This window comes from Eschscholzia californica, unplaced genomic scaffold (genome assembly GCF_041429995.1).
Source record: "Eschscholzia californica isolate CP2 unplaced genomic scaffold, dmEscCali1.0.p SCAF_1, whole genome shotgun sequence".
Lineage (NCBI taxonomy): Eukaryota > Viridiplantae > Streptophyta > Magnoliopsida > Ranunculales > Papaveraceae > Eschscholzia > Eschscholzia californica.
The window spans coordinates 13,343,585-13,354,763 of NW_028238198.1; the positions used below are offsets into that span (position 1 = coordinate 13,343,585).

General features: G+C 37.2%; 1 protein-coding gene across 2 annotated transcripts; it reads left to right on the top strand.

Annotated features, from left to right (window-relative positions):
* The first annotated feature begins 335 nt into the window (after positions 1–335).
* On the top strand, positions 336–11,179 carry LOC147564276 (tRNA-thr(GGU) m(6)t(6)A37 methyltransferase). 2 transcript variants are annotated; one of them, XM_086644965.1, is made up of 9 exons: positions 336–678; positions 793–914; positions 5,238–5,338; positions 7,380–7,575; positions 7,673–7,765; positions 8,354–8,413; positions 8,548–8,622; positions 10,312–10,392; positions 10,633–11,179. In XM_086644965.1, exons 1-9 carry the CDS (start codon positions 594–596, stop codon positions 11,014–11,016), a joined length of 1,197 nt encoding a protein of 398 aa, XP_086501091.1. In that variant the 5' UTR covers positions 336–593; the 3' UTR covers positions 11,017–11,179. The 2 variants fall into 2 exon arrangements, with proteins under 2 accessions (XP_086501091.1, XP_086501092.1); XM_086644966.1 differs by having other exon boundaries at positions 531–678; positions 5,238–7,014; positions 7,210–7,575.

An 11,179-nucleotide genomic window follows, 5' to 3' on the forward strand; every position in this document is an offset into this window, starting at 1 on the left:
TATCTGAAACAAGATCGGATACCTCTAAGACGAAATAGTAGATTATCGAACAGATATCTCAATCAAAACCTTAGTAGCGATTAAGATCCAAGATGATTATAGGCTAAATGTTGATAGATCTGCTTTCTCTCTCTAAGAGTACAATCTCAATTAGAGAGTTTTACCACGATCTTCTAAAGTTCATCTTCATCATCGTTCATCACTAATGCAAAAATCGATTCTCTTTTACTGGATTTAAAATTTTGATGGAGATTTATCGACTTGGTACTTGTTTTTGTCGAATAATGAAGTTTAAAATGAATATTAATTGAGAAGATGTATGAAAACTCAAGACCTATAACAAAATAAATTGGTCAACTCAAGTTGATAAATTTTTAATGAAGTCTTTGGTCCCCGAAAAGTACTCTTATTTGCAAAAAGCCCTAGACTTGAATTAAAGTCATTTAGTGGATCTGAGGAGTTGTGGCTTCATAGTACAGGACTCGAAGACAATAGCGAACTAGCAAGGGCTTTCTGAAAAGTTTGAGCGAGGGAACGACCGTTAACTGTTTCGCTAGGGTTGAAGTTACCTCATTTTACATCAGTCGCTTGTAATGGCCGCCGCCGACTACTCGAAATGGTTTCGGGCGACGGTCGTATTGGCAGTTACAGTAGTCTCTGCCGCCACTGCTATTTCAGGTAAGCTATCTCTCTCTCTCTCTCTCTCTCACTCTCTGATTTTGCTGTACGATCAGATTAGGGATCAAGCTCATAATCATATTTTGAGCATGACTTATATTCTTTGAAATTCAGTTTATGTTGTTAAAAAGAAATCGAGGAATTGGAAATTAAGGGTTCAAGAGCTTGAGACTTCTCTCAAGCTTTCCCTACAGAAATGTGCTGCAGAAAGGAAAGGAAGAATTAGGGCTCAACAGGTATTATTATTTTGAGCTCTTTTTTTTTTTTGAAAATTTATTTTGAGCTCTTCACTGAATCCTTATTTTGAAAATTAAATTTGTTAATACTTCTAGAATTTTGCTAGGTAATCATTTATCATCAATTACAAGTTTCTTTTTTTTTTAATCTTCAATTACAATGATAATATTGAATATAATTCAATCAGATATTATAACTATCAAAATCGACATTGTAACGCCCCAAGCCTTAGCAGTTGCCGATATTGTCCCCGCTTTAACCACCTCACACAGGTACGGGGTTTTGTCCTTGGCGAAGGCACCACAAGCCTACCCAAAAGGCCTCGGTACTTACTAAGCTTGAGCTTACACATATAGCCCAGTCTCTGGACACTCTTGTGAGCATTGTGGGACTATTCCAATCCCCCACCCTCAGCGAAGAGCCGTCCTCGGCTCTGATACCACTTGTGACGCCCCAAGCCTTAGCAGTTGCCGATATTGTCCCCGCTTTAACCACCTCACACAGGTACGGGGTTTTGTCCTTGGCGAAGGCACCACAAGCCTACCCAAAAGGCCTCGGTACTTACTAAGCTTGAGTTTACACATATAGCCCAGTCTCTGGACACTCTTGTGAGCAATGTGGGACTATTACAGACATACCACTGAGTATAACACTTATTAGTGCTGAGTTGGAGAGAAAGTAATGGAGAAACAGAGAAATGGAATTTGGGTTTTTGAATTGGTTAAACATTTCAATTTAAGTCGGTTTAGGTGGTTAAATTTTTGTGATCTATTCGTTTCGAGTGAAAAGTTTGTAATCTACATACATCACTGGAACGGATGATCCCACTATGAGATTTATGGGAATTCGAACGGCAACAATGCTTAGTCAGACAGTAGAGAATAGAGATGACTGTGTAAGTTACCACTTATGTCAAGGACCAGTGTTGTTCTCTCACTTGACGTTCAATACCTAGTATGCAGCTGAAGACGTCCAAGCTCGGTGCCCCAAGCTTGAATTTCCACTTACATGCCAGAGTTTAAACTTTAAACCTTGTTATTCTAAAAATTTACTAATTTTACTCTAAAAAATGTATGTTAAGTTCAAATGGCTGAATTCCATTTGTATTTTTGTTATAATTACGGGTGTTCATGACATTAGAGCTCACCTTGCTGCTGCTTTGTATTTGTTGAGTTTAACCGTTCAAAACAACTTATTTTTTTTATATAAACCAAATTCTTTACCCAAAAAAAAAATATCATCAATAAGAAACATTATTATTAAATTTCCATTATATATGTAATGGTGTACCTCAATCTACACTTGTTATAAGGGTAACAAGGGGGACTTGGTGATTGAATATCAGCAAAAGTACGTAACCAACAAAGGTACCCTATTTTAAAACTTATGCGAACGTCCTCCAGTTGAGAAGATCTCCACAGAGCACCTCTTCTCAAAATCTCAAAAGGTGTTGAGTTGGAATCCCATTCTAAAGATTCTTGCAGTTCCAGAGAATCCAACTACAGGAGAATTAGGAATGGGGAGCTTTCCCCCCTTTTCCGCCTGACTCTTTGGTCTTAAGAATGCTGGTTTTAAGAATGAGTGATTGCCCTTCTCCGACCCTTACTGCCCAATCTGAGAGTGGACAGCTAATGCATTCCACTTATTGAAGGGTTCTATGGTCGGTCCGTGACCCCTGGATGCCGAAGGCGTCCTTGGGGGTGATCTTGTAGTTCCTATGGAGTGTAGACGATATGGTCGATCCATGAATTTTCCTTACTTTTGTCACATTTCGCTTCAAAGGGTTGAAGAGAGATAGTGCATCAAGCTATATCATTAAAAGTTGATGTAAAATTGAACTTCTAAATCATACCATTTACTATTGAAATCCTGAGTTTAAAATAACTTAACATATGTATCGGATTTTCAGATAGTAAAGTAATTTACTTCCACAAAGAAAACTGGCTTTGAATTACCTCGTCCATACACTAGCATGGAAATTGCAATTGTTAAATCATACCATTCCTAATTCTCCTGTAGTTGGATTCTCTGGAACTGCAAGAATCCTTACTGCCCAATCTGAGAGTGGACAACTAATGCATTCCACTTATTGAAGGGTTCTATGGTCGGTCCGTGACCCCTGGATGCTGAAGGCGTCCTTGGGGTGATCTTGTAGTTCCTATGGAGTGTAGACGATAGGGTCGATCCATGAATTTTCCTTACTTTTGTCACATTTCACTCAAAGGGTTGAAGAGAGATAGTGCATCAAGCTATATCATTAAAAGTTGATGTAAAATTGAACTTCTAAATCATACCATTTACTATTGAAATCCTGAGTTTAAAATAACTTAACATATGTATCGGATTTTCAGATAGTAAAGTAGTTTACTTCCAAAAAGAAAACTGGCTTTGAATTACCTCGTCCATACACTAGCATGGAAATTGCAATTGTTAAATCTTAACCTTATTGCCCCCCCCCTAGATTCCTAATTCTATCTTGGAAGTAGTAGATTAGTATTTATTTTATTACATAAACTATGTTGTTCATGTGGTTTGAGGTGTGAAGTCGTTCGAAGATCCACATGTTTTTAGTTTTCTCCGCTTTAATTATTCTTCCTTTCAAATAACATCAACAACACGAAATTAGTTACCTTCACTCATGTCAAAATTTTACTTTTCTAAGTTTTTATTCTTGCTTATGCTTTCATGCGAAGTTGCGAATTTACAATGAATAATTAAAATCAACCTAGTTTTATTTGTTTTTCTTGCCTACATTCTGCTTCACCACATTGTTCCCGCCCTCACCACCACACCGTAACCGCCATCACCACCATACCTGTATTATTATCACCACCACCACCATACCACCATCACCCCTAATGTCGTGACCTCCTCTGGCATCATCACCGCCGCCATTACCATCTCCACCACCTCCACCACTATTACAACCATCAACACCAAAGTCATAAAGAAAATACATTATAAACAAATCCCTCACTGAAATAGAGGAATAAAAGAATAATAAAGTATATTATGATGTCAAACAAACTTTTCAATTTACATGTAATTATTACTGTAATAAAGCAAAAGTACTTCTTTTTTTTTTTTGAAACCAAGGGAACAAATTCCATTAATAAGTGATTGAATCACAATGTTTACATGGATGAATTCTTATTTCTCTCCTCTGAAAACTTCATGAGAGTTACATACCTTTAAATGCAAAGTGCCTCATGAAGAGAAAGAAATTAGACTAGACACAGACACTATTGGGATCCTAAAGATCCGAGAAAAAAGACCCTAAAGGTCTGACAAAAGGATCCTAAAGATCCGTGAAAGGAGACCCTAAAGGTCTGACTAAAAGCAAATTACAACAATAATAATTGAAAATACAAATTAAGAAAATACTAAATTTACATCCCCTTCGTTTTCGCCTGAAAACTGCCATTGTCGTCGGAAACCGCCGCCGGAAAACCGCCGTCATCACCTGATAACCGTTACCACCGTAGAAAAAACCGCCGTCATCACCGGAAGGAATAATCAACTCAGCAAGTCTCAACGAGTCAATTCCTTTTTATTTGTTATTGATGAAAGTGATTCCTTGAACCCAGATCTTCAGTGTTAATCATATACAAACCATAACCAAAGTCATCTCCACCCTTCGCCGGAAAAGTCTACCAGATCTGAAGCACTCCACCACCATCACATCGACAGACAACTCAATCGCACCAAAGATCACTCGAAACCAGCAGATCTGAAATACTCCACCACTACCAGATCTTGCATGATCTAATAGCCCACCGCGAACAGATTTACAGTAAAATCAAGAGAGAGTGAGAGGGGGAAAGGGATTTAAATGGTTTACTAAACTGAAAATCGGAGAAAAAGAGACGGGGTTTGATAACGAGAGAAGATGGAATCGGATCAAAGAGAGAGAGGAATAGAGGGAAAGAGAGGTGTAACCCTCGCCGGATCTGGCGAGGGTTAGGGTTACACTAAAACTACAACAAGAACGAAGAAGAAGAAAGTTGAAGAGAGAGAGAGACTAGAGAGAGAAGGAGCAGTTTAAGACCAACTCACTATTGAGTGCCCAAGCAAAAGTACTTCTGTTATAGATAAAAGTGCTTCTTAGATTTGTGTTGCCAAACGACACCTAAGAGTTGTTATCTTGAGTGTTATAAACTTATAATTGTAGCCCTTCCAATTTTTGTTTGCTTCCCCTCTATTTGAGCACTTTCTGGATTTGGTAAATAATTTCTCGCTTGTCCTTACAATTTTTTTCTCTGAAGTGTTAAATCTTCACTAGGTTGGATGTTACGTAATGATGCTTTATTTTGTACTTATAGGCCGCTAGAAAGTCATTGGCACAAGGGAACACTGAAAATGCAAAGGTGAACCCATACCCCATGGTACCTATTGCTAAAGTTCAATCTTGCTTCTCTACTAGGTAATTTGGACCTTGGCAATTTTCAGAAGTTTGTTATCAACAATTCAACATGTTTTTACTCAACATACTTATCTTTTCAGTAACTCACGGTACTCACCCTTCCTATATTTCATAACTAAAGTTTATTGTGATGAGTAATCACCTTGATATTGTATATACAAGTAAAATAAGCCCAGAATAATAAAATGGATGAATGTCAGTTGACCTATTGAGTTGTTAGACTTGACCTGAGAAGCTGGACCAATCAAAGGTCAGGGTTTTGTCACTCTTGTTTTTTCAGTTTCGAGAAATATGACCTGGTAATAAGTTTGTAGGCGTCTAACTTAAGTCCAATTGGCAAAGAGTGGAGAGATCCTACATACTGTTACGTGGTCATCATACATCCGTCCATGTGGTATTATTCATATAAGCACCCTCACTTGTGGCATGCTTAGCGCCTATATGTGTTTTTATTGGATGACATGCAATACATGGGGTCATAGCCGTGTACATACAACTTAAGACCAATTAGCAATGAGTGGAGATGCCCTTAGATATTATTTACTTCGGTTTTCTTGGCTATGCTCCAGCCTCACTTGTGGCATGCGTTGAGCCCAATACGTGGTTTTGTTGGGTGACATGCAATACATGTGGGTCTTGCTTTAATACCATATTAAGTTTGTGCACATCCAACTCAAGACCAATTTGCAGTGAGTAGAGAGGCCTTAGATTTTATTTGCTCCACAATGTTGCTTCCCTTGGATTTATTGAAGGGATGCTTCCGTTATGTCCTTGGTGGGACTACTCTCACACCTAGAAAATAGAGTGGTTGACTACATGGTACAATTGTGCAGTACTTCACCTTGTCGTTATTCAGAATTCTAAGAGATTGGGTGTAAGACATTTTTCTCTCTTTTCCTAAATAACATATATTCTCAATGATGTATTTATGCCTACACATAGACAATATTTATATTTTACTATGTCGTCTCCATAAACCTAAAAAATCTGAATCATTTTTTATTAATTAACTAAAAGAATCTTGTAGTTAACTACTAAGCTGGTCAATCCTTTAGATATTTGAGAAAAGATATATGGTAAACTAAGTTCTGGATTGTTAGTATGGAAAAAGTATGACACGACCGTATTCCAATACACAAGGGGTAGAATTTCCAGTACCACTGGTTTAGAGAGTCATGCTCTTATATTTTGATACTTACAGGTCTCCATAATGCTCATTTACACAGACATACTTATTGAATCAGGTATTTTGACAATATGAATGTCATGCATGTAAATATGTAATATTTAGTCGATTAAATATATGATACATAACCCATCTCTTTGAAATAGAAAATCTTAACGTGAATATTCTTTTTTACTATTTTTGATGAGCTGCAGAGCCGGTTATTTAGATACTTGTAGCGAACACTAATTCGCCTACTGGCACTTATTATATATTGTATGTATTTTTGTATCCGGATCTGTGTCACTGTGCTTGCACTCGTTCGTTATAAGACCATTAAATATTTCTCTAGGTTGACGTCTTTTGTGTGTAATGTAACAATGGTTGATTATCATAAGTAAGAAATCTTAAGCAAAAAAATACGAGCTCGTACTTGGGCCAAGAAAATATGTTTGTATCCATGTTACATAGATAACTTGTTTCACATTACGATACTAGTAATTCTGTCCATGTCACATAGAACAACTGAATATGCTTATCATTTAAACAAAATGACTTTATGAGCTTAAGTTGTACAATAGTTCTGCAAGGGATTCAAACAACAAAACTCATATGTGACAATTGGAAAAATGTATCTTTTGAGGTGAAACAACAATCTGCTTTTTATAATGAGCTAAAGAGTGTCAATGACTATTTAACTCATCAGTTTTGGGTACAGTTCCCTGGCTTATTTAGTATGCATAAAATATAAATACATATTCAAATGTGTGCCAAACACAATCTTTACTGTAAAATTGCAATATATGTTACAGATATTTCATTAGCTAACAGTTTGCTCACAGCCTTGCACATGTATCATCTCTCTTATTTGCGCAGAAATGGAACACCAAGACAACCTTTACTTGTTCCTCTTGCTAGGGCTTGCTTGATATTTGATGCGAGCCAGATTCCTGTAGCAGCACTGAATGGTCTTGCAGAATTCTCTCACTGTTGGATTCTTTATGTTTTTCACTTAAACACAAATTTACATAAATTATGGAACGAGCCAGCTAGTTTGAAGTTTAAAGCAAAGGTATGCTGTTTTACTAATATCACTTGAACACTCATTCACTTCATTATTAAATTAAGGCTTCTATGAAAGGGTGGATGGAGGTGTTTAACATGAATAGGTGAAAGTACCAAGACTGAATGGTGGAAGAAAGGGACTCTTCGCGACAAGAACTCCACATCGACCATGTCCCATTGGCCTTACATGTGCAAAGGTGATACTCAAACTTTTCAATCTAAGTTCCTAACCAAAATTCTTCTTGCAATTTCTCATAACATTCTTGTTATGAACTTTTTAAAGTCTTAAAGCTAGCAATCTTTTCCATGTATTACTAAGCATAAGAGAACACCTTACTAGTCTTACCTATCACTACTAACATTACTAGGTAATAGAAACCTCATTATAAGAGAAACAAAAGGAGACCAAATCACCAAATACTACTTCTTAAGAGATAGGTTCTTACGAAATACATGTTCTAATTATGGTTAACTTAACCGTTTTAAAATTTGAAGTACATGGCTACATCTTTTATTACTGAGCTTTATACACTTGGTGCATGTCAGCTTATCTGAGTACATTTTTATCTATTGTGTGCGAACATGAATTGACGTACTAAAAGTAAAAGCCTTCCATGCTTGGATTACTGGAAGAAGTGCATGCTGATCATTGACATGTTGGGTTCTTGAAAAACTGAGACTTTATCTTTATGTCCATGTTATTTCAATCGAACTATTATTTTCTTGACTTGAAGCAGGAAACCAAGATATTCAAATTTAGTTGTCTGACCTACATATTTTTCCAGGTGGAGGCAGTGCAAGGTCATATGGTTTTACTGTCTGGTGTAGATCTGGTAGATGGCACGGTAAAATTTACATTTTGCTATTGAATTCTACCTAATAATTTTCATCACTTATCGGCCTTAGCGTCAAACTAAATACAACACTATAAAGAGTTCAAATATGATCTCATACTCACGATTTTGAATTTGTTCAACAGCCTGTGCTTGATATAAAACCTTATCTACCATACTGTGACAGCATTCAAGGAGCAACCGTGCCGAAGTGGGTAAAGGTACTTTCTTTGTGATACACTGTTAGTGTGGTAGAGGTGGAAGTTATTCTCTTTGTGCATATGATTGCCTTCCGACGCCTAAGATCTGTATCAAAGTATACGATTTGTAATTTTCTTTCCGGTACTATAGTCATGGATAAGAATTTTGGAAAACACGCTCCTGAAATACTGACGAACTTCCAATACAGCAGAAGTAGATATTGGTCTTTCTATTATTCTGTAGCATTTTAGCAATTCAAGAAAGCTTCTATCTGTATTTAGTATAGGCACAGTTACTCCAAATCTTGATTGATGGATGGGTTTTTCATAGTCAGGGTGCTTATTGAGACTTACAGAAACATGGTGTGCGATACAGGATCACTGACTTAATAGTATTACCTGATAAGTAATGTAAAGAAAGATTAGTCCATTGCAGGTGTCCCTGAAATGTTGCCAATACATTCCTGAATATTTTGTTATAAAAGAAGTATTTTAGAAGACGAAATGCCAATTTAAAGAAAACCTATAATTATGTACCATCTAACAAGAATTTGTGTTCAACAAGTTCACCACCTTTTGAAATATACAGAGGCAAAATGGAGATGATCGAAATTAGGGGTGGGAATTCTACCCGAAAGCCCGATACCCGTCACGTTTACCCGCGCCCGACAATGTCCATGGACGCCCGCGCCCGAAGATGGGTACTACCCGCCCAGCCCGATGATTTTTCGTGGGCGGGCTCGGGTGAAAAGCTCTGCCCGCCACCCCGCCCATACCCGAGCCCGATATGCTCACCCGACGGGTGCCTATATATGCCAATCACTTTGAGTGTCGATTATACTTCACTATAAAGCCCAAAGTAGATTTAAGGTTTCTCCCAAGATATATAAACAACACATTGAAGCAACCCTAATAATTTACCACATTGGGATCATCTTCCACCTCTATGTAGTGGTTCAAATTTTAAGATTATTTTGATGTGAAGGAAGAACAAGGAAGAACTAATGAAACATACAAAGACAAGAAAAAAAGTGGAAGACAACCAAGTCTCATGTTTGCATATATAGATCTATATCAGTTGTTGATTTCTTATGTTACGGAATCTGAGTATTTCTTTCATTCTTGATTTATAAGTTTTGTAAAGATTTGGTATCAATTTGTTTAGAGAAGCTTATTTGAACAATATCAAATTACTAGAGTTTCCTGATTTGGTAAAAAAAATATCAGATAAAGAAACCCGATGCCCGATTTGCCCGAAGCCCGACTTGCCCGATGCTTTAGTGGGCATGGGCGGGCTTTGATCATAGGAGATTTCAGAAAAGCCCGCCCGAATCCGCCCGAGAACCCGAGTGGGCAGAGGAGAAACTTACCCGACCCGCCCGAGTCCGACTCAGAATTACCCGCGGGTGCCCATACCCGCCCGATTCCCACCCCTAATCGAAATAAAGATAAAGACTTCAATTTATTTGAGGCCCTGAAATTCTCTAATCTCCTTTCGCCTAAAAACATAGAGCAAAACCTCTCAATGAATTATTTTCTTAGCTATCCTATCTTTATAAAACCAAAATGTCAGTGTGGATACTTTTGTTGCTGCCTTTCTAAACGAAGATCGGATATATACATACATATATATATATATATACATACTCGAAAACATCTTTTTTCCTTCGATTTCTGAGTCCTCCTGAAACAACTTTGAATATTCTACAGGGACATGATTTGTTAGTGGTATCATCTGTTCACTTCTCTGATGAATTCTCCTCGAGTCTTGCTGATTGCTGGCTGACAGCGGTAAGATTATCTACCGTCATTGAGTTAATAAATACACCTAGATAGTTAGTTCTTTCCACTTGAGAAAATTTGCTTATTAGTTATTCTTTCTTTTTGTTAGAATTTGCTTGTAGCAAACAAGTTCTTTTATTTTCTTAATGCCTTTACATATATATCTATATATATATAAAGAACAGACATTTTTTTCGTTCCTGCAAGTGACGTTCTCTAAGCTTATCGTTTGCATTTCGTTTCATTCAGGAGGCAAACTCACTGTACGGATCACCCGAAGAGTTTCAAAGCTTGATCAAACAAGTACTGTCATACGATATTAGATCACTAGCGCAGCGAAATAGACCTCATAATGCCATCTTAGCGACAGGAGACAATATAGTCGATGGTCTTACTTCAGATTTGGAGGACGACGACAAAGATGAAAACGTTTACTCCAATGGAACTGAAGAAAACCAACTTACTTCTCCTAACATTGTTACCTATCATTTAACTTTAGAAAGAATCGAAGTCTCCTACAGAATTGATAACGATGGTATAGTATGCGTAGAGAGGTGCAGGCTATCATCCTACGTAAAAAACAACAGTCAAACCCGTTGCAACTATACTATATGGAGTGAATCACTTGTTTAGTTTATATTCTTGAGAACTTTTGCGGCTCTTTTCCTTGCATTCTTCGCTGAAACATGAAATTTTGGTGCTTATAAGAGTGTTATGTTGATGTACTCTATGTAATGTTGAGCTCTTCAAATTTTGGGTGCTAGTAAAGTTCAATATACATGGATTGTTAACAAAA